We start from the raw sequence: 23,720 nt of genomic DNA on the forward strand, positions 1-23,720 counted from the left end.
CCCTGGCCCATAGGTATAAGTCTCTATAGGTGTTAATAATAATTACCAGGATTAAAACATGTGGTCTTGCTCTGACTTCTCCAGTCTGTTTTTCCTCAAATGAGTGCAAGAATGGTGTAACTAACTTGACAGTCAATCATCTGGGCTCTGGATCTCCCTTCTCAAAGGTCTGCTGAGTTTGTATTCAGAGAAATGCATACAGTAGGTAGCCTGGGTGTAAAGGGGTTTTATCTGGAAGGCAAAGGGTCTATAGAACCTCCCTTATTAACATATAATTTACTAACTTATAAGGAATTATTTGGGGCTTCCCAGATGGCGCTAGTGTTAAAGAGCCCACCTGCCAGCACAGGAGACATAAAGAGACTTGGGCTCAGTCCCTGGATTGGGAAGATCCCCTGGAGGAGGGCATGGCAACCCACTTCAGTATTCTTGCCTCGAGAATCCCTTGGACAGAGGAACCAGTCTATAGGGTTGGCAAGAGTTGGACAGGACTGAAGCCGCTTAGCATGCACACGCACACACAAGGAAGGCTTCTAATAGCAAAATGAAAAGTTGGCAAGCACGTCTTCCTCAAATGAGTTCTCACAAGTGTCACTCATTTTTGTGTGTCTGAAATAAATAGGATTACATTCAATACATGTGCAGAAATAAATGGTTTCACCAAATTTAGAGTTTTCTCTCTGCCTCAGTTTTAAATATAGAACCACAGCGTCCCTTGCAATGTCTCATAGACCAAGTCGTAGTGATGTTTTCATAATTCTGTGTATCCTATTGCTGTCCCCCATGTTTAACTGATATCATTAGCTGTGCTTTCAATCTTTAGATGGTAAAGCCTTGTTCCTGCCACATCCCCTTCCTATAATAAATTAGCAACCATAATACCTCTGAAATCTCATGGCATCACCAATTCTCAGTTTATTTGTCCATGACCGCAATGTGTGTTTCCCCTTTTCTTCGTCATTGAAAAATGAATTCATTTGTAAGTCAAAACAAGCCAGGTCCAGATGTTGGCAGCCCACCTCCGTGCCTGTTACTGATTGTAGTCAACCTTTCAGAAGTTCGCCCAGCAATCAGTCATCGTCCAGCGACCCCGGACCAGGCAGCAGCGGACCCTGGAGACCACAAGTTGGATACGACGGGTACCACTCCTTTTCCCCTTTTGTGGGCTCCTGGGGGGACATGTCTTCAGGGCACATTCAGAAGCGCTTACTGTGCACAAGGCCACTGGGGACAGAGAGACTCAGATAGCACTTTGTTAGGGCCAGTGCTTCCAGACTGGGTAGCTCATCGTTTCTGTGAAAGTGGACTCATTTGTCTATATTCTGAAGTTGTCTGTTTTCTTTTCTTTTCTTCTTAATAAGGGAGAGTCTTTTTGAACACATGAAAATTAAGAATTTGGAGACTCTGTGGGTGATGGCCCTTGGGAGTTTCCCTTCACTTACATTGCTGACGAGGAATAAATTCACAGTCTTTCTTGAAAGTGTTTTTCTCTCCAAAACACAGCCCAGAGTCTGAGGAGGCAGATTTAACATGTGACACATTTCCTCTGCCTCCTTGAGAGCAAGTGGAAGCTGGGGGCAGGGCTGTCCCTTGTTGTGTGCACACAGCACCCAGGGGCCTGAGGGCACCTATGGACAGGACCCAGGATGGACGGACGCAGTAACTCAAGGAAATAGCTGCACACTCTTGGGAAGAGGAGGGCCGCCCCAGGAATGTGGCTGTATTTTTATAAGGAAATGCAGGCGTTGCCCCCAGCAGCAGTGTTTCTGTGCATTGTTGCAAGCCAGTGTTGCCTCTGCCGCTTGAAGGAGCTGGGTGCACTGCTGAGAGGATGGACTGTCCAGACAGCTGGGGGGCCTTGCACCAGATAAGAGACGCTTCTGTTCCTCCTCTCACATGTGCCCAGGGAAACCCTCTCCTGGGACCCTCTCTCCTTCTGGTTTGGGCTGAGAAGTAGAGATTTATAGTCTGAGTTATACGCATTCCCCGCTTTAGATGCTGGATGGGGTTCTTAAAAGTTGTACTTTTTTTTTTTTTTTTAAATTTTTGAGATGGTTAGATAGCCTCACAGATTCAATGGACGTGAATTTGAGCAAACTCTGGGAGATAGTGAAGGACAGGGGAGCCTGGTGTGCGACAGTCTATGGGGTCACAAAGAATTGAATATAACTTAGAGACTGAAAAACAATAACAAAAATGTTGTACCTACAGAAATCTTTCTTGTTTGAGTTGCATTTTTAAAGTAGGTGGGGGAGGCTTTATGTCAGTGGAAAAACCACGTCTTGGCTTTTTCTGCAGATCAGGATTTAGAACTGGGATTCTGGAAGAAAGGGTCCCTTTATAACATGAATAAGTTTTCTGCAGTTTCCTTTGGAAGAGTAAATTGTCCTATTTGGGGATTTTCATAAAACAAAAGTCCGGCCAGATGTAGTCTAGCAGCAAATGGATCTGATTTTCTTTTTCCTTAAAAAATTTGATATGAAGAAGCATCAGTACATGTATTCAGGAGAAACAGTGGCAGCAAAAGCAGCGAGCTCGTGTTCAGTCTACAGGGACCCGAACAGTCCTTTCAGCCCCTGGTGCTGGCCGCCGCCTCTATCTGTAAATGGTGTCATCCGGGTGCCTCTTTGGACCCAGGGGTGACAGAGGAGCCCCCAGGTCCAGATGCTCTAAGCTGCTCTGTCAGGCAGGGCTGCGGCAGCAGAGAGCCTCTGACGAGGGATCCCTGGGGTTGCCCCTCGGAACCAGCACCGACGGGGACACTGGCGAGACTGCGTGCGGGCGCGCCTCAGCTCTGTGTTCTCTCCAGGTGCCAGTCTCCCCTGCTGCTGGAGCACCAGGGCTCCGGCCCCTTGGAATGTGACGGGGCCAGGGAGCGGGAGGACACCACGGAAGGGAGCAGACACGCCGGTAACCTGGACCCCCGCCCCTCGCATGCCTCTCTCCTGCCCCTTCCTCCCCCTTCACTGGTTCACTCATCCATTCCCGTCTGGCCAGCACCATCCTGCCCTGTGCAGGGTAGCTGCTGGGCCCCCAAGGTCATCCGGAATGTGCTCATAGCTGGTGGTGCCTAGGAAACTGACCGTGAGCATCGTGGGGTGGTTCTGTCTGCTCTGAGGGCCTCTCTGTGGGTAGGACCAGAAGGTCCTACAACCAGTCCTGATTGTGGTCACTGAACCATGTGTTTGGCTCCTGAGTTTCTCTGCTCCTTTGTTAATGCTAGAAATTAGATCTTTAAGGCTTCTCTCTCTGTGTGTGACAGAAACCAAATGGCATGGCCCGCCTTCCAAAGTCCTGAGCTCCTATAAGGAAAGAGGCCTGCAGAAGGATGGAGGTTGCAAGGATTCTCCCAATAAGCTTTCTCACGTGAGTCTTGTCATGAACTAATGCTTCTGTTCATCTCAGCACTTGTAATTTATTAGCATTGTTGCCAGGGATTCTCAGTGGCATCACTTATCTCATAAGGGTCTTGGGTGAAGTTAAAAAGAAAAAAAAAAAGTGGGGGGGGGTTCTTTTTCTCTCTCTCCTTTTATAAAGAAATACAGAGAAAAGTCATCCAGTAAACTATTGGCAAAGCCAGGATTGTAACCTCAGCCTTTGATCCTTGGTAGTTTTAATCTGTTGACTATTATCCGCATGTGGACAAAATACAGAAGCAGAACCTGTGCGGTGGGTGATGCTGAGCCTGGTGCTGGCCGCTCAGGGAGCAGCTGCAGACGGCATGCAGGGACACCGGCAGCAGCCAACTGCCAGGCTTCCCGGGGTCCCACAGCGCCTGTGTGGTTCTGTTTACTCTTTGCAGAAATGAAAAGGAGCCATGTAGGTGACTGTAGCTCAGTGAAATGAAACTACCAGTTAAATGTGCAAACAGGAATTTTAGTTGTTGCCAGATGAAGCCAACCTTACAAAGTAGCTCATTTTTCAAAATTTGCAGACGTCTTATCAGGTCCTGACCCAAGTTGTTCCTTTTCTTCTCCTCCTCCACGTGTCATTGGCCAGCCTCAGAGCTGTTACCTGCAAACATGTGGCCTCCGTCTCTCAGCTTGTCTTGAGCCGGCCTTGCGGAGCCAACTGATGGCGCCAGCACACGGGCAGTGGGGGAGGGGAAGGGTGAACTTGAGAAGATCCACTTGTGATAACAAAGGGCATCGGGATTTGCTTAAGGATCTGATAGGGTGGAGGGAAAGAAGGAAGAAGAGAGGGATGGAAGGAAGAAAGGGAAGACGGAAAGAAGAAAGGGCCAGACCACTTGAAAATCACAGGTGGCTGGGTCTCATGACTCCACAGCCCTTGGCTGATCATCCAGGCTGAGAGGAGGGGTCGTGTCTGTACCAGAACATCATCAGATGGGACGTTTAGTCTGCTCTCTTGGTTTCATCTTCCAGGGACCTCCGTGAACCCCCAAGAGCACCCCATCTCATCAACCCCGGGTCTCCCCTGACTGGGGCTCTGGGGGTGGGTGTGGCTCATGCTTAAACAGTGCTTCTGCACACGTGAGCTGGTTGGGTCTGCACAGTAATCCCTGTGCTCAGTATAGTAAGCTCAGAGAGGAGCTGAGTGACTGGCCAAGATCCCCCCTACTGTGATTCAGACCTGGGTCTTCTACCCCACACCCAGGACTGGCCCTGTCCCTTGTCACAGGAGCATTCTCTGAAGAAAGGCTGTTTTCCTCCTCTTAATTCCCCATGTACTTCCCCAGCTTCTAGAACCTTCGTTAACTGCTTTCCGATTAGTGACAGTGTGGCAATACTTTTGTGTTGATGTACAGATAATTGAACAAAGACTTGAAAAGATACCCATTTAACTTAAGATGAATGATGGGAGGAATTATGACTCAGGGACTTTTGCCTGAAACCAGGATGTTTTTGAAAAGTAAATTCTTGCCTTGCTTCCTGCTGACAAGCGAGTAGAAAGGGTTCGGGTGAAATCATCAGGTCTGTAGCTTCGTGAGTCTGGGGAGAATAATCGCCTTCGTGTAGAAGCAAAGTGTAGGGTTTGTCTGAAGCCTCCCCGTTTCTCTCCTCAAGATCGGAGATAAAAGCTGCTCCAGCCACTCCAGCAGCAACACGCTCTCCAGCAACACCTCCAGCAACAGCGACGACAAGCACTTTGGGTCTGGGGACCTCATGGATCCCGAGTTGCTGGGGCTGACGTACATCAAGGGGGCCTCCACGGACAGTGGCATTGACACGGCCCCGTGCATGCCCGCTGCAGTCCTGGGCCCTGTGCACCTGGCAGGCAGCCGGTCCCTGATCCACGGGCGGGCAGAGCACTGGGCCGACTCCGACATCCCGGGGCCCGACGACGAGCAGGCCAGGATGTACGCGGCCCATGGCTATGCGCCTGGCATCTCCACCAGTGGGGCTGCCGACGGCAGCCTGGGCGACCTCAGCGAGATTTCGTCCCACTCCAGGTAAGGACCTCCCCACGCTGTGACTGGCAGCTACTCGGGGCACCCTGGGCGCTGTCATCTGCTGCTGGGGTGGGGGCAGGGGCCTGAAATAGGACCAGAAGGTGCCTGAGATCATTGTCACCTGTGGGCCAAACTGCCTGGCTTCAGATGGAGGGCTTATGTCCAGAGTCTCATTTGAAATGTGCATGTGAACAAGTTTGTGATTACATCTTCCTTTCTCTTTAAATTGGAGAGAAAATGAAACAGATGCTCACGGCAGTCATCAGGCCACTCGTGTTTCTCTGCAGTTCAATGTGTTGTCCCTGGGACTTCCCTGGTGGCCCAGTGGTTAGCACTCCATGCTCTCACTGCAGCAGGCGTGGGTTCGACCCCTGGTTGGAAAACTAAGGTCTCATGCGCCTCCCAAAAAGTGAAAGGTTCAGTTTGTTGTCCCAGATTTTCAGGAGGTGTGGTACCAGCTGGACAGTACTCAGATGATGACGGACAGTAAGGAGGGGTGGTCTCTGTGTTGCCGCCTGAAAGCCTGTGCCCCATTCTCCTGTTCCACGGGCCCCCTTACACAGCTGTGTGCTAGAAATGTGTTCAGATTGATGATCCACTTTCTTTTTCAATATAATGCCTAGTTACATTTAAAGGAATTACGTTCTAACTATAGATGTTTAATATATTTTTATGAGTAGTTTTCAATTCCCATATGACAAAAGTGTACAGTGACTTTAAAATGCATCACTGGTGATTCCTCCCCTCAAAGACTAAGCAAAGAGCTGCATTGATACAGGTTTGGCCGTGGCTAGAATTTCCTGCACACCAACGACCCCTGTCATTTTCCTTCTTGTCTGCAAAGCCTTCCCTCCTTCAGCTCTGAGTCATCGTCTAACTTTCCCCCAGAACTCTTCCAGCTGCTGGACTGTAGCCAGATGAACGGTGATAGGGCTGTCCCTCCAGGCATCCAGGGCAATGGCCAGTGACGATGCTCGAGGCCAGCACTGGGTTCAACACACAGGCCTCGTGCTCCTTGGCCCTGCCCTTCACTCCACCTGCTCCTCATCCTCACGTGGTCTCTGCTGAGCCTGGAGGGATGAACCAATGGACCATAGCAAGGCTCGCTGTGACCTCACACGGACACGTGAATTGCATCGGCCGTCCTCTCAGTTAAGGCATAGACCTCATCAGCGGTGCCTTGATTTTCATGACTGATACCATGGGATATGTCTCATCTTGTTGAAAAAAGTTTTAGACTTCTTAGTTCAGTTCAGTTCAGTTCAGTCGCTCAGTCGTGTCCAACTCTTTGTGACCCCATGAAGCGCAGCACGCCAGGCCTCCCTGTCCATCACCAACTCCCAGAGTTCACTCAGACTCACGTTCATCGAGTCTGTGATGCCATCCAGCCATCTCATCCTTTGTCATCCCCTTCTCCTCCTGCCCCCAATCCCTCCCAGCATCAGAGTCTTTTCCAATGAGTCAACTCTTTTAATGAGGTGGCCAAAGTAGTGGAGTTTCAGCTTCAGCATCAGTCCTTCCAAAGAACACCCAGGACTGATCTCCTTTAGAATGGACTAGCTGGAACTCCTTGCAGTCCAAGGGACACTCAAGAGTCTTCTCCAACACCACAGTTCAAAAGCATCAATTCTTCGGCACTCAGCCTTCTTCACAGTCCAACTCTCACATCCATACATGACTGCTGGAAAAACCATAGCCTTGACTAGATGGACCTTTGTTGGCAAAGTAATGTCTCTTCTTTTGAATATGCCATTTAGGTTGGTCATAACTTTCCTTCCAAGGAGTAAGCGTCTTTTAATTTCATGGCTGCAGTCACCATCTGCAGTGATTTTGGAGCCCCAAAAAATAAAGTCTGACACCGTTTCCACTGTTTCTCCATCTATTTCCCATGAAGTGATGGGACCGGATGCCATGATCTTCATTTTCTGAATGTTGAGCTTTAAGCCAACTTTTTCACTCTCCTCTTTCACTTTGATCAAGAGGCTTTTTAGTTGCTGTTCACTTTCTGCCATAAGGGTGGTGTCATCTGCATATCTGAGGTTATTGATATTTCTTAGTCCTGGAAATTAACATAAGTTAATTTTTTTACATAAATTGAAAGCACGAAGATGCCTGTACATACACACATGCTTGCTGCTGCCTTCCTGCTTTTCTTTTCCTGTCACTAACATCATCATCTGTGTCTTAGTAGCACAAATGATCATTTTGTAACCTTCTAATGTTTGTTCAAAGTGTAGCAGATTTGTAAAGCGGCTGGTTTTCTGATAACCTTGCTAGACAAGTGTAAATGGCATCACAAACAGAATTTTGCATTACTGTTGAGGAAAATTTCTGCTTTCAGAGCACCTTCATTTATGAGTAGAGTTGGGATATCAATAGGGATTTGAAGTAGGTTTTCTGGAGTACCTTGCTGCTGCTGCTAAGTCGCTTCAGTCGTGTCCAACTCTGTGCGACCCCAAAGACAGCAGCCCACCAGGCTCCCCCATCCCTGGGATTTTCCAGGCAAGAACACTGGAGTGGGTTGCCATTTCCTTCTCCAATGCATGAAAGTGAAAAGTGAAAGTGAAGTCGCTCAGTCGTGTCCGACTCCTAGCGACCCCATGGACCGCAGCCTACCAGGCTCCTCCGTCCATGGGATTTTGCCAGGCAAGAGTACTGGAGTGGGTTGCCATTGCCTTCTCCTCTGGAGTACCTTAAGCATCCATTAATGTGATGGGTCAGATGAGTAGAAAGAACTGGGAGGTGCTAGACTGCATTTCTGGTTGATGTTTCTCCTTCCCCGCCCCTGCTTTACACTGAACATGTGCACGGTGGTTGTAGAAGGGCCATGGGCCGAGGGAGGGTCTTCTTTGCCACCCAGAAGCCTTTTTCTTGCCATTCTTAGTGGACAGTGACTTTAAAGCCACATTTCAACTTCACTTGCAGGCTTTTGTTCATGTGGAATTTGTCAATAAATTAAATCTTTTGAGCACTTCTTCCTCCTGTCTGTCCCCTGCAGAAGGGCTAGAGAAAGTAATAATTTAAATATTCTAATTTTTTAGTTTTAAATTTTTTTAATGATTTTTAATTTTAAAATGTTTTTAAGTATTTTTAAGTACTATCTATATTAATATTGTATATTTAAAGTAAGATTTGAAATGTTGGTGTGTCGAGGCCAAAGGAACTTGGCTCATTAGCGCATAACGGACCTAGCTACCTCAGCGGTGCTGAGACTTGGCAGATCCAGAAATGCTGGGGCCCAGCCTGGGGCACCCGTTCTCCGTGATGATGAGTGTCGCCAGCTGTGCGCTTGTATGGTCAGCTCGGAGCTAAGGCCCACTGCCCAGGGTCTCAGTTGTGACCAGGAGTGGTCCAGGGAGTGAAAGAGGAGAAGAGGCTCTCAGGGGCTGGCATCGGCACTGAGCATCCTGGCTAGTCGCCCCCCGCCCCGCACACACTATCTCACCTTGTCTCAGCTGCTTCTCAGCACTCCCGCCCTGGCTGATGTCGACCAAATAAGGGAACTCTCTACTTTCAGCTTGTGACAATCCTTTGGTTGTTCGGGGAGCCCTCGTTCACCTCTGGAGGCCAGAAACCGCTGATGGCTGTGACGTTTCTTGCCCACCGACATGGCAGCAGATCTTTTCATTCCACAGTGAGGTGGTCTGTGCTCACAGCTTATCCTATCCCATCCACATCGCCCCCCACCTCGGCTGCAGTCATCCCTTCAGTGAAAAGCCTGGACCTGTCTCCTTCACTTGTACCCGCAGCATTTAGCACAGGCTCTTAAACATGGTAGGTGTTGCAGTGTTTGTTGAATGCAGGAAGGAAGTGTAAGAAGACTGTTGATAAGCATTTGTTGATTGAGTTAGTAAACCAGTGCCTGGATAGCCTAGGGAAATCGGAGGTGCAGAGGTTAACTGTTCCCAGTGTCCGGAGCCCAGACCTGTATATGAAACACCCTTCACGCTTTGATTCTGGGTTTTCGTCACCAACGACCACTACCATCCCCACCAGCCCCGCCACACACGCGCATGCTCCCAACAGCCATCCAGGAATAAAGCAAGTGTGAGTTGTGTATGTGGTATTTTTCTGGGATTGTACTGAGAACAGGAAAGAGATTTACAACTCGTAAAGACAAGCCGCACTGGTGTGAGGGGGGAACGGGGTGCAGGGGTAGATGTGCAGAAATCACCACCCGTTAACCAGCACCAGCATATCCCCAGCCTGTTCTCTCCTGCTGCTCCAGGCCTCTAATTCAGCAAACCCATTTGGGTTGGTTTGTTTTTTTTCCTGCAAGGGCAGGGCTCTTAGATAAGAGCTCAGAATACAAAGCTGTATTCATCTGAGCCTAACCAAGCTTTTGCAAAGTGAAATAAATCAACTGCCAAAAAAACACGACAAAAAAACCCATGTTCTGTATTCTTCTGTAAATGGCTCATGTGATTATCTGTTGCTTACCCTTATTCATGTCATCACACTCTTAGTACAAAGGATGGGAAGTTGGCAATAAAACTCTAAAATAATAACTTGAGTCTAGAAGGAAAAGATTCCCCAAAATTTTATTGCTAACAGTCTAGGATGTTTACCAGCTTCAAAGAAAAACAATGCTACTGCTGCTAAACACAGGTTTTTGCCATATTGCTTGTCAAATGGATTCAATACATTTGTTCTTAGAGTTTAACTTTTAAATTTTACGATTGGGGTAAAAGACATTTTTAATCAAGCCTAAGTGAGGAAAATCTATTTTATAAACAAATGGAAAAACCCATCAGGCTTGGACCATACTATTGTTATTCACAACACATTCTCCAAAAACGTTCCATTTGGTGATTTCAGAAGCTAAATTTGAGTGTTCCATGCATCGTATTAGTTATATTAGACTAGGGATGCCCTGGGCTTCCCAGGTGGCACTAGTGGTAAAGAACACACCTTCCAGTGCAGGAGCCACAGGAGGCACGGGTTCAGTCCCTGCGTCTGGAAGATCCGTTGAAGGAGGGCATGGAAATCCACTCTCGTATTCTTGCCTGGAGGATCCCCACGGACAAAGGAGCCTGGAGGGCTGCAGTCCATAGGGTCACCAAGAGTCGGAGATGACTGAAGCGACTTAGCACGCATGCATGCGTGGATACCCTAGACTTTAACTCTAAAATAACTCAGGGATAATCAAAGGCTTTGAAATGCATGATAGCTAAAGGAATGCACAGTCCTGCCCTGGGTTCTGAATGGGGAAACTGAAGCCATAAGCATTGTTGGACAGCTGAGAAATGAGACTATAGAGTGGGTATTAGGTAATAATATTGCATTAATGCCTGACTTGTGGTTATCACATTGGTCCTCTGTGGGAGAGTATCTCTATTATTAGGAAATATATATGGAAATATAAAGTATGATGTCATGAAGTTTGCAGCTGCTTCTAGATGGTTCAGAGAAAAACGATGCTGCTGTAGCCAGAGTAACAACTATTACATCTCGACAACGGGATATCTCCTGTCTTTATACCGTTTCTGTAGATCTGGAGTTTTTCAAAATAAGAAGCTGAGGAGAAAGATATACAGGCCTTCAGAACCCATTGCCAACAGAAGGAGTTTTCCTGTTGGGGGATTACTAACTGGTGTGCACCCAGGCAGTGGAGAGAGTTCGTTATAATAGCACCACCTCTTACTGCCTATTTATTTCCTTGCCTGTTGCTTAGGTCAGGGGACCTTGGGTCAGGGGACAGCAGTACGACATCTTTCCCAGGGCACGGACCTGGACCCCAAATTGAGGGAGCCTCCACCCTACTAGGGGCTTCCCTTGTAGCTCAGGTGGTAAAGAATCGGCCCGCAATGCAGGAGACCTGGGTTCGATTCCTGGGTCGGGAAGATCCCCTGGAGGAGGAAATGGCAACCCACTCCAGTATTCTTGCCTGGAGAATCCCATGGACAGAGGAGCCTGGTAGACTGTAATCCATGGGGTCACAAAGAGTTGGACACAACTGAGCGACTCCACCGCCACCACCATCCTACTAAGGGACACCAGACTTATCACAGGAGCCAAGTGATTCAGAGGAGCAAATAGATACTGTGTTTTATTTTGTTTTGTGTGATAATTTTTCAAATGCCACCATGTTTCCAACATACAAAGACCCAAAGATGGGTTACCTGTGTTTTGCTTTACCTTCAGAGCCTTTATAAAAAGTCCATTTCAAAATCATTTTTTAATATTAGACTTTTTTTTTTAGCTTCTGCCATTGAATGATGCTTGCTTTGTATACAGGTTTGATTTCAGAATAAGATTTTATTTTATCTAGGGGCTTATCATGTGAGGAACCCTGTGGTAAATTCTCCCAGTGGCAAGAACTTGTGGATAATTCTCTGATGCATCACTCTAAAAAGCAAATTAATGGCATTTACTTCGCTAATATTAATTCAGAAAAATCTTCGGAGCAATTCTCTGAGGTGGAGAGTATTTATCAGGTTTTTTGTTTGTTTTGTTTTGCTTTTAAAGTTTTCATTTTTTTGATATGGACCATTTAAAAATTTTTTACTGAATTTGTTACTGAATACTGTAACAAATGTTATGTTTTGTTTTCTTGGCCCCAAGACGTGTGAGATCATAGCACCCCAACCAGGGATCAGCCCACACCCCCTGCATTGGAAGGTGAAGTCTTAACCACTGGACAGCCCTTGTATGCGTTTTACAGATCAGAAAGCTGAGCTTAGTAAACGTGTCCAGGGTCTCCTCTGAACTAAGCAGTGACAGCAGTCTGGTTCCAGAACCGTTGAGGCACACTTGTGTGTCAGGGTTTCTGAAAGCAGTGCTCACCTGCCTTCCTAAACTCTGATGTTAGAACTGTAACTGAAACATTTACGACTTCATAAAATAATTCCTGATCTCTATTCTTACTTATTTTTCATAAAACATTAGAATCTTGATTTTCCTGAATTTAAAAAAAAGATCTTGAGGTTTTTACATTTCTAGGCATGGTCATATAGCCCGTGGGAGTCATTAGTCCTTCTGGCTTCAGCTGACCTGTAAGTTGTTTTTAGGGATTTTGCCTTTTGAATATTGTTTTATATCACACAGTGATACAGCATATACCCACACTGGACTGAGGAATCACCTCTACTGTGTCAGGATCCCCGAGTATTGTCCAGGAGTCACACGCCCTTCTCTTCCCCCTTCTCTGCCCCGGCTTTGGCGATGACCGTCCCCCTCGCCTTTCTCTCCATTTCGCTGTGGATTGGTACATTCCCAAACAACATATCCTTCAGTTTCACCTGTTTGTGAACTCGCTTTAAAAATGGAGCCATGCTTGATGCTTTCTGTGTGACCTGCTCCTTTTTCCACCTTGTTGGGGAAGTTCACCCCAATTGTGCACAGCCTCTGCCCACTCCTTCCTGGTGTTTTCCCGGAGTTTTTCTTTCCTCACCGTGTCTGCTCATTGGCCCTCCGTTCGCTGCTGATGCCTGCATGGGGAGCTGTTTGAATCAATGCTCCTGTCAGCACTTCTGCTGCCTGTTTCCAGCTGCACCCGTGCAGAGGCGCGGCTCGGTGTGCGCTTAGGAGTAGAATTGCTGGCTGTGCAGCTGCGCACCTTTACAGGTAATGCCTAGACTGCTTCCCACACTGTCTGCACACTCACTCCCACCAGCAGTGGGAGGAGTCACTGCCCCACATCCTGGTGATCACTGGGCCCTCGTCATCAGACTGTCCCGTTTTTGCCAATCGGGAGAACATGCCTGATACTCTGCTATGGTTTGCACGCGCGTTTCCCTGGGTTGAGCCCCTTCTCTTATGTTTATTTACCATTTGAGTTTCTTTTCTTTGGAGGCATCGGTGTGGTGCCCATTTTTCTCTTAGATTTCTCCTAATTGTGCTTTGAACATCCTGCTGGCCACAGGCGTATAGCTTTGCACGTGAACATCCTTAGCCTGTGGGAAGAAAGACTCAGCAGAGAGACAGCCCAGTTTTGCTCACAGAGGACAGGAGTCAGGCATGGTGGCCCCAAGGTCGGCGACGTGCCCACACTGCTGGGATCTGATCATATCACAGCTTCTGTCTGTCTGTTTCCCCAGCGGCTCACACCATTCAGGAAGCCCCTCGGCTCACTGTTCGAAAAGTAGCGGGTCTCTGGATACCTCCAAAGTCTACATCGTGTCTCAGGGCAGTGGTCAACAGGCCCCAGGGTCCATGTCCAAGCCCTACCACAGGCAGGGGGCAGTGAACAAATATATCATCGGCTGGAAGAAATCGGAAGACAGCCCGCCACCTGAGGAGCCTGAAGTGGCTGAGTGTCAGGGGTAAGGTGGTATCTGGTGGCAGCCTTGGGTGTCTGGGGCATGGACTAAGCTAATGTATTTTTCCCCCAGTAGAAACAAATCTTCTCAAACAGAATAATTGAGAAACATCTTTGTAAAATTCTTTAAATGTTGGCATTGATGTTTGCCTTGAAAAGTCCTCTCTTTCCATGATAACTTTAAAACAGATCTCTGTTCCTTGTTTTTATATTCAAAAAGCTGCCTGCAATAGAAAAATCAGGGTTGTGTGCTAAGTGATGGTGTGAGTATGCTTGCTAAATTGCTTCAGTCGTGTCTGACTCTTTTGTGACCCCATGGACTGCAATCTGCCAGGCCACTCTGTCCACTCCAGGCAGGAATACTGGAGTGGGTTCCCACGCCCTTCTCCAGGGAATCTTCCCAACCCAGGGACTGAACTCAGGTCTCCTGCATTGCAGGCAGGTTCTTTACCATCTGAGCCACCAGAGAGGCCCATGATGTGAGTATAGGTCCTGTAAATAACTAAGGTCAACGACAATGTGAATTCCCACAAAGCCTGTGTGTTTCCTAAACGTGTGTGTGATAGCACGAAAGAAAAAAATCCCATCTAAATTTTTAAAAGTTAATTAATCGATTGATTTGGCTGCATCAGGTCTTAGCTGAGCACTCGGGATCTGCGTTGAGGCACATGGACTCTGTAGTTGCAGCATGTAAGCTCAGTATTTGCCGCCCTCAGGCTTAGTTGCCCTGAGGCATGTGGGATCTTAGTTTTCCAGTCAGGGATAGAACCCACGTCCCCTGAATTGCACGGTGCATTCTTAACCACTGACCTTCCAGAAAAGTCTCTATTCCCCCGAATTTGAGCATGACTTTGATTTCCCTTTCAGTTGTCACATTTGTAGGGGCAAGTAGGGAGGGATGTTTTGTATCCATTGGAAAAAAGAAAAGATAAAAAATACTGATAACCAGTTCCATAACATGTGTGAAGACTGCCATGTCTTTGAAGAGACAAAGCAATCACATTTTGAGAATGCAAATCAATGGCCTGGTCAGGGCCATTTATAGTAGCTGGGGATTTGCTTATTCTTTGATGTGAAAAAAGTGAAAGTTGCTCAGTCATGTCCAACTCCTTGGGACCCCATGGACTACACAGTCCATGGGATTCTTCAGTCCAGAATACTGGACTGGGTAGCCTTTCCCTTCTCCAGGGGATCTTTGAACTCAGGTCTCCCACATTGCAGGCAGACTCTCTACCAGCTGAGCCACAAGGGAAGCCCAAGAACACTGGTGTGGGTAGGCTATCCCTTCTCCAGCGGATCTTCCCGACCCAGGATCGAACCAGGATCTGCTGCATTGCAGGTGGATTCTTTCAACTGAGCCATCAGGGAAGCTCACATTTTTTAAGGACAGCCTTAAAAATTAACCTTCACAGGCACTAAATGATGACATCAGTCTTTTGCTGTGTTTGCTTATGTCATCAGTGTGAACGGTACACGAGCGCTACAGCTGTCTTCAGAGAGCTCTTCTAGACCTTAAGGTTAGTCCATGAGCTAGGATCACTTTTTCCCTTAAGAAATGACCCCACTTCTTAAACATGTCTAGCATGGTATTGCCTTCTAAATTAAAATTACTTTTAATGCTAAACTTGAACATAGAGGACTTCTCTGGTGGTCCAGAAGTTAAGATTCCATGCTACCAATGCAAGAGGCACAGGTTTGATCCCTGGTTGGAGAATCCCACATGCCATGCAGCAAAACATAGATAAATAAATAAAAGATCATCATAGATCACTCATTTTTTTAAAACAATAATAGCAACTTAAATAAAATGAAAATTGGACATGCATTCTTTTCTTTTTTTTTTTTTCCCAGAAAAAAACCGTCATGCCAGTAATTGCAAAGGAGTTGTTTAGAAAGAAATTTTTAAGAATAACCACATGTTACGAACACGTGTTCCTGGGGTCACATTGGTACTTCTGTCTGATAGGCTTCCAGTGCTTCACAGGAGTCCGTTCTGAGGCTCCTATGTTCCACCAGTTATTTGTAGAAGTGCTTTGCACATCATTGAGAGGCTGTATCTTCCCTAAGGGTCTCCTTGAAGAGCCAGGAAAGGGTGAAGGAACCCACTTTGACATTTCTCCCTAGAGAGCCTCACCATTGGTGCATTGTAACACTCGTTTAGCAGCACTGACTTCATAAAAGAGAGCCAGCATGGGGAGTATTGTGAGTAAGGGGTTCATGTCTCTGGAGAGCAGAGGGGTTATTTCCCCTCATCACACCAGCTGGGTGCTGCAACTCGAACCCAGGCCTCCCCCAGGCTCTTCTCATGGGCCCTGCTCATCCTGTCAGATGTATCGTCCATCTAATGCAGACATGGTAATGTATCATGACTGTGGTCTTCCAGGACTTGCCAACTATATTGAGATTTGTCAAAATAATGTGTTACCAAATCACTGAAGGATATACTTTAAAAAAGATTAGCCAAGCATCATGTGTATCCCACTGAGAACTAGCAAATATTTGTGTCTCAATGTACACAAAATATAAACCAGTTGTGCCCCCCTGAAGTTCCTCATGATGCAGAAATTGCCCATAAAGTTATATTCTGGGGCTTCCCTGGTGGCTCAGTGGTAAAGAACACACTTGCCAATGCAGGAGACACAGGAAACTCAGGTTCAATTCCTGGGTTGGCAAGATCTCCTAGAGAAGGAAATAGCAGCCCACTCCAGTATTCTTGCCTGGAGAATCCCACAGACAGAGGAGCCTGGCGGGCTACAGTCCATAGCGTCACAAAAGAGTTGGACGTGACTTAGCGGCTAAATAACAAAGTCATATTATAGGTAGGCCCTTGTTAATTATTTTTGTTAATAATACAATCTTATGTTTTAAAGTGCAGCAAACAAGAGCTGCTTACTGGCTCATTGTTAAGCAGCCGTGAATGTGCGCCTTGAGCACAGTGCAGCTCATACCATCTGCAGACCCTCAGTGTCCCGAGAATACTCTAGATACATGGTGGTGGTCACCACCATGCTGGGTTTACCCATGTGGAGAATTACAGTAGGCATCAGAGATACAAAGCTAATTATATCTGACGTCCCGTTTTCAAGACTACCGCATCTCAGGGAGGAGAGAAAGGGTAGCAGTTACTAACTGCAGTATTTTATAGGCAGTTCACAGATGTATTATTTCACTGCACCACCTGGGAAGCCCACTTACTGATATATCATTTGGTAATTTTAATAAAGTCACTTAAGTTAGCAGAAAACGCTCGCGATTTTATTCAAAAACATAGGGAAACTGGGATAGTACATTTATCAGCAACTCTAGGTATTACGTTTTCATTTAGCAGTTATTGGTAAGACCCGGGTTTGGGTTTTTCTCCCCTATGTCTTTCCCGGAGTAAATAGGACCTGGAGCTCTTGCATGCCTCCACCCCGAATCTCAGGGCCCACAGCTGTGCACATCTGAAGCCCTCTTCACAAAAACTGCAGGGTCAGTTTTCCCACATGGCTTTTGTGCAGAACCCCTATCCCCCCGGGTCTTGGGTTCTTTTTTAGCTCCGTCTGCATGCCCTGCCATCCTGCAAAACCGACCAGATCTTCAGTCACATTTAGAGATTTTTATAGTTTCTGCCCCAGTCGCTATTGCTGGTGCTTCCAGCGCCAAAAAGTTTGGGACCCCACACCCAACTCGAGAACAAAGCAAGAGCTGTAGCAACTTCAGATAAATGGTTCCTAATGTCGAGCATATCTGTGTGTTTCACATCCTGATAACTTCTCAGCAAGCCATTCCCCTGTGACGCAACAGCCTTGCTTTAGAAATGGGGTCACCTCTGTGGCGCAGGACGGTGACACAGGTCATCCTCTGTGGCGCAGGACGGTGACACAGGTCATCCTCTGTGGCCTGCCTCCCGGACCAGCATCGCATTTCTGGGTCACGTGGCTTGTCCATCTCTGCTGACAGCCCAGCCCCCGGTTCTGTACTCACCACGTCTTCAGAAATGTTCCAGACCAAACCTTTCAAAAAATAACTCCCCAGTTTTCTCCCTGGAAGAGGAGCAAAAACAGTAACTCAGCTAGATAGTCTTGTTGTCCATAAATACATTTCTGTACACTGATAAGGGAGGCAGCTTCTTTACTTATTCAAGCGGCTCTGTGAAATTGCTGATAATAAAAATGCTTGGCATGTGCCCAGATCGATTACTCTTCAGTGTCAAGTTCCCCAGGGTCCTGCACGCTGTGTTGCTGGGTGGACGGTGGGGTGTGGTTGTCCAGCCACAAGAGAAAGGCTCTCTGAATTTCCTGAGAAGCACCAGGCTTTCTTCAAAGAACACAGGATAATCTCTGATGAATTATTGAAACTGTGTTTTCTGATACCGATTAGGAAAGGGAACACACAGCCTTGTTTGAAAAGTTGACTCTGTGTTTTCTCATTCAGGGCTTTGGGGATCTGATTTGTCTCTGAATTATTCAGGACCCTAACTCTGCTGTTGAGCTCATTTCACACATGTGAGATGGCATGGGGATCCGGAGGAGATGTGGCTAAAAGGAACCCGCTCAATAATTAAGAGTTGGGTGTGTGTGTGTGTGAATGTGGTGGTCAAAGGTGGAGACTGGATTTTAGTTCATAAGGGTACAGGCACTGTACATATGCTGATGACCTATCTCAATTTCCTCCCAGGCTGTATGGTGAGATGGACCTGCTGTCCTCGGCAGCTCAGCAGCAAGCAGTAGTGGGAGATGCTGTCTCAGAAACTCAGCACGTGCTCTCGAAAGAAGACTTTCTGAAATTGATGCTTCCCGACAGCCCCTCGGTGGAGGAGGGGAGGAGGAAGGTCAGTGACTTTTGTGTAGCTTTGAAGTTACCAGAAACACTAAGGAAACGCCTGAAGAGACGCCAGGATTCCCAGGGCCGTTTTCACGCTGATATTCCACCAGGAAGCAGAGTAAGGCTGAGAGAGGTCAGGAAGGGAGACTTCTGGATGGATAGAGGGAGCTGCAAGCAGGCAGGCCTGGCCTCACCTCTTAGCTGCAAGGACAGTCGGCCATGTGGCGTGTTTTTTTCATTTTTGTTTTTCCTTTTCACCATGTGATTTTCTACGTCGGCTCTGTGATTTGCTTTTTTACCTTTTAGCCATGTGATTTTGTACATGTGACTTAACTTCTGAGCCGAGTGTCGTCCTCTGCAAAAAGGAAGCAATGATAAGTGTACTGCAGAATTTACAGGCTTATAGCAGACATAAGAACCAGCCTCGCACGGGACCCATCCGTGACGGGTAGTCAGAAACAGGAGCTGTTGAAACTCACACCGCCTGACTTTTTTGCTCCAGAACTGTACCACGGGTAGGTTCTCTAAGCCATCCTGCTGTGTTGCCATCCTGTCCCACAAATGGGCAGGAGTTAGGTACTCTGCTGCCTGTTGCTACCATCAGAGTACTTATTGTCCTTATTCGTTTTAGCGTTATTATTCATTGTTACAGTCTCTCAAGCCAATTTGTTAATGTGTAGAAAGTATGAAAAAGAACTCACAGGTAATCTAGCCCAATCTCCTCTTTTGGCAAGTAACTGAGGCCCTGAATGGGGACATGTGACGTGCCCATAAGTATTTGGTGGCAGTCAGCAATGGAGTGCAGCCTTCTCCCTGCTAATTCAGCACTCTCTTGTCCAAATGAAAAGAAAAAAGTCGGGCATTGCCGTCTTGACTGTGATCAGCATAAACAGCAAGTCTTTGTGCTCCCCTATCTTCCCTATAATAAAACAATGCTGCAATTAACCTAATTGTGTTCTGAGAGTAACAGTCTAATGAGATGCTACCTCAAAGCTGCTTTAATCTAATGGGTCTGTAATCAAGTTCTGAAGAGCCTGCTGGTCGTGTGTGAAGAGGGAATCCCAGCAGAATTCAACAGAATGAGTCTTTTTTTCTTTTTTTTTTAACTTGTATCCAGTCATGTATATGGTTCTGTATGAGCTTGGGTGCAGGCTGTTGTACCAAAAATGCAAATGCCTTTTCTTTTAATAGGAACGAACTTCTCCTTGACATTTTTTTTTTTCTTCTAAGACAAACTGCCTTCTTTTCATGGTGTAAACTTTGTAGTTCATACACACTCTGGTTCCCATTCATCGGTTGGACAGCGTCGACAGAATGGAAGGAACACATACAATGGAAATATTTTTAGCCTTGTGGCTGCATTGGCAAACGTAAATAGCTGTTTCTATATTTGCTTGATGCAAACTTTCTGGTTTTTACTATTATTGATGCAAAAGGAATAAGGAATGTGGTTCAGGATATAGGAGTTAGACACTCAGATTTGATTAAATTTGTCTTGAGTTTTTGACTGCTTGCTTCGCTAGTATGAATTTTCCTTACTCTGTCTATGATTTAACAATACTTTTAATGGTTTCTTTAAATCTGATTATGATTGATTCCTATAACTCAATTTTCAATAACCGTAATAAACTTTTATGAGTGTTACTTTAAGGTGCATAGACAATAAGATTTTCCTGGACTGATACTGTCTTTCTTGAACCTGTTTGTTCTACTTAGAAAGCTGCTCTGCTCAAAAAATTGATATTATTATCTAGATTAGATTGAACCTCACATGTAGGTGATTGGTACAGAAATCACCTAATGTTAAAATGCAGTCATTTCTAATTAAAATCAAGCCACCAGTCAGTGTGGTTTCAAATAACTATTACCTGGAATGGCGACCTTCTGTATTTCCAGAAGCTGCTGTGGCTATGTGGTTATGGAGCTGCCATTTAACATTTCAGAAGTAATAAAGCTATGCATGTCTCTAATTCCTGGTAATATTTCACAGAACGTCAGAGGAGGAAAACATCCAAATCCAATAACTGCAGGAAGCCTTTGTGCGTTTGCCTCTGTGACCCGAGTGCCTGGTGTAACATCGCGAGCCACAGCCCTGCACCTTCCTGGGCACAGCTCAGAGATGCCCACAGGGCAGGTTCAGGACCCACCCGAGTTAGACGAGCTCCACGCTTCCAGCTTTCTGACATCTGTTCTCCTCTCTCCCCCGTGTGAACCCCTAGTTCTCGTTCTATGGGAACCTGTCTCCACGGCGCTCACTGTACCGCACCCTCTCGGACGAAAGCATCTGCAGCCATCGCAGGGGCTCTTCCTTTGGCAGCTCCCGCAGTTCCATCCTTGACCAGGCACTGCCCAACGATATCCTGTTCAGCACCACCCCGCCCTACCACAGCACCCTGCCACCCCGGACCCAGCCTGTGCCCAGTGTGGGGAGCCTACGCAGTGAGTGCCCGGGGCGGACAGCGCTGGCCTCACGGGCTCTCTGGGGTGGGTCTCTTACAGAAGCTGGGGGGACTTGCTTATTCTTTAATCTATATATATGATTTGGTTGGGTGTTTGGGGTTATTTTTTAGTAATTTTTAAAGGTGAAAAGACCCTGATAGCTGGGAAACATTGAGGACAGGAGGAGAAAGGGATGACAGAGGATGAGATGGTTGGATGGTATCACTGACTCAATGGACAGGGGTTTGGGTGGACTCTGGGAGTTGGTGATGGACAGGGAGGCCTGGCATGCTGCAGTCCCTGGGGTTGCAAAGAGTCGGGAATGACTGAGCGACTGAACTGAACTGAACTGAAAGGTGATAAAACCCCAAAGTGGACATTTTTCAAAAGTTAAGCACTACTGCCAATTTTGCAGAAAATTGAAAATCCCACATTAAACATTTTTATTGAGGAAAAAAACTAACCTCTCTACTGTAACTGGGCTATTATATCTATAAAGAAAAAATGTCTAAAATTTGATTTTATAAAGAGAAAATGGTGGCACGGGGCATATTTCCTGGTGGTCAGCATGCAGGGACGAAGGTTGATTTCCTCACCTTCTGTGTCTGCTGCTTCCTAACCTTTAAGACCCGCTGATGGTGATGGTGAAGGTGGCAGCTGGGCAGCTGGATGTGTGGGCCCAAGCCCCATCACTTAGATTCTCTGTGTCCAGTTCATTCTTAATATACTGTTAGCCACAGGTTGACTAGATACTTCCTAAATGATTTTCCTTCAGATCCTAAAATCTTTCCTTTTTATGTAGTGTAATGGCACCCCACCTGGAAAATCCCACGGATGGAGGAGCCTGGTAGGCTGCAGTCCATGGGGTCGCGAAGAGTCAGACACGACTGAGCGACTTCACTTTCACTTTTCACTCTCATGCATTGGAGAAGGAAATGGCAGCCCACTCCAGTGTTCTTGCCTGGAGAATCCCAGGGACGAGGGAGCCTGGTGGGCTGCCATCTATGGGGTCGCACAGAGTCAGACACGACTGAGCGACTTCACTTTCACTTTTCACTCTCATGCATTGGAGAAGGAAATGGCAGCCCACTCCAGTGTTCTTGCCTGGAGAATCCCAGGGACGGGGAGCCTGGTGGGCTGCCATCTATGGGGTCGCACAGAGTCGGACACGACTGAAGCAACTTAGCAGCAGCAGCAGCAGTTCCTTATTAACATGTCAGTGTTGAAGGGTGGTTTTTTTTTTAACATTAGTTAGCTTTATTTTCTTTGTTCATAGTTAATTTCTGTTGTATAGAAAGAATGAGGATCTAATCAAATATATCTGTCATCAGGGTTTTTTTTTTGTTTTTTGAATTTCATCATAGAAAGCATTATCTTTAGAATCCTTTAGAACCAATTTGAACCTCATAATACACATGTAAATCCCAGGCTAAATGACATAAAAGCTCTAATAATCTTTCTAATGTTTAACATAATTAGGAATGAACCTGGTCTCATAAAATTCTTAATCTATTTCTTTAAGTAACATAATATCCTGCTCGTTATGAAAAGTCCTTTTGCCCAAACTGGAGAAACCTTTATACTCTTTCTTGATAAAGATATGAAGGTCAGACAGACATATTCTAATACCCTAATATTTCTGCAAATATGTGTCCTTTTTTGTAAATAGATGACTTAAATGGCCTCTTAAAAGCTTTCCTGAAACCAGTAAAACTATGTTCTTGCACATGTTATATGTTTCACTTGAAATGCTTGAGGTGTGATGGTAAAATCTACGGGATAAATGTTAATATAGTTCTCACATTCTTGCATTCATTTGCTTCCTCGTGGAGAAAGCACAATTGGTCCTTAAACATCACAGATTTGAACTGCAGGAGTCCACTTACACACAGATTTTTTCCAGTGTGAATATCACAGTCGTGTATGCTCTACGGTTGGTTGAATCAGGGGATGTAGCACCTCGGATATAGGGGCCAACTATACAGTTACACACAGATTTTCTATTGCATGGGAAGTCCACACACCTAACCACCATATTGCTCAAGGGTCAACTGTATATCCTCTTTTTTGTTTACCGTTTTTTCTTAATAAGCATTACTTACTTAGAGCCGTCTTAGTGTCACAGCAAAAGTGAGCAGAAGGCACATAGATTCCCACGTACACAGCCCCTATCCGCCACAGGCACAGTCTCCCCATCAACACCGCTCATCATGGGGTGCGTTACAGGACATTGACGCATCTTCTTTACCCAAAGCACATAGCTTTCGCTAGGGTTCACTCCTGTCATTCATCCTATGAGTTTGAACAAACGCATGACAACACATATCTACCATTATAGTATTATACAGGATGTTTTCATCTCCCTAAAACTCCTTTGTGCTCGCCCTGTTCATCCCTGTCTCCTGACTGCTGGTAATCACTGGTCATTTTACGTCTCCATAGTTGTATTCTTTCCAGATTGTCGTATAGTTGAGATCGTGCAGGAGATAGCCTTCCCAGATTGGTTTCTTTAGTATCTCACTTAGTAAAATGCATCCAGTGTTCCTCCCTGGCTTTCCACGGCCTGATAGCTCACTTCCTTTTAGTGCTGACTACTGTGCTATTATCTAGATATGCCAATTTATTTCTCCACTTACCTACTAAAGAACTGTACTCTCTTTTTACTATGTTCAAAGGCACAGTTGAAAACAGGCAAGAGAGACTGTTCGCTATCCAAGGTTAAAGCTGCCTGACTCGAATTCATTGCCTACTCCTCTAGGAAAAGCAGTGAGAGTGGCCCTTGCTGTTTGCTCTTCTCAAGTG

At 46.3% G+C, this 23,720-nt stretch overlaps 1 protein-coding gene across 6 annotated transcripts in view; it reads left to right on the plus strand.

Moving 5' to 3' along the window:
* SIPA1L2 (signal induced proliferation associated 1 like 2) overlaps window positions 1–23,720 on the plus strand; it is a 135,418-nt gene that overhangs the window by 87,634 nt on the left and 24,064 nt on the right. For 3 of the 6 annotated variants that reach the window (XR_008199332.1, XM_052639382.1, XM_052639385.1), the window contains exons 11-17: window positions 1,056–1,139; window positions 2,810–2,910; window positions 3,263–3,366; window positions 5,028–5,413; window positions 13,453–13,677; window positions 18,333–18,486; window positions 20,699–20,963. Coding sequence is in view for 5 of the 6 variants with exons in the window: in XM_052639382.1 (XP_052495342.1) it covers window positions 1,056–1,139; window positions 2,810–2,910; window positions 3,263–3,366; window positions 5,028–5,413; window positions 13,453–13,677; window positions 18,333–18,486; window positions 20,699–20,963 (1,319 nt within the window). In the remaining variant the exon portion in view is untranslated. The remainder of the gene's footprint in view (window positions 1–1,055; window positions 1,140–2,809; window positions 2,911–3,262; window positions 3,367–5,027; window positions 5,414–13,452; window positions 13,678–18,332; window positions 18,487–20,698; window positions 20,964–23,720) is intronic. The other 3 variants (XM_052639384.1, XM_052639386.1, XM_052639383.1) reach the window with 2 other exon arrangements.

Source organism: Budorcas taxicolor, chromosome 5 (genome assembly GCF_023091745.1).
Source record: "Budorcas taxicolor isolate Tak-1 chromosome 5, Takin1.1, whole genome shotgun sequence".
NCBI lineage: Eukaryota > Metazoa > Chordata > Mammalia > Artiodactyla > Bovidae > Budorcas > Budorcas taxicolor.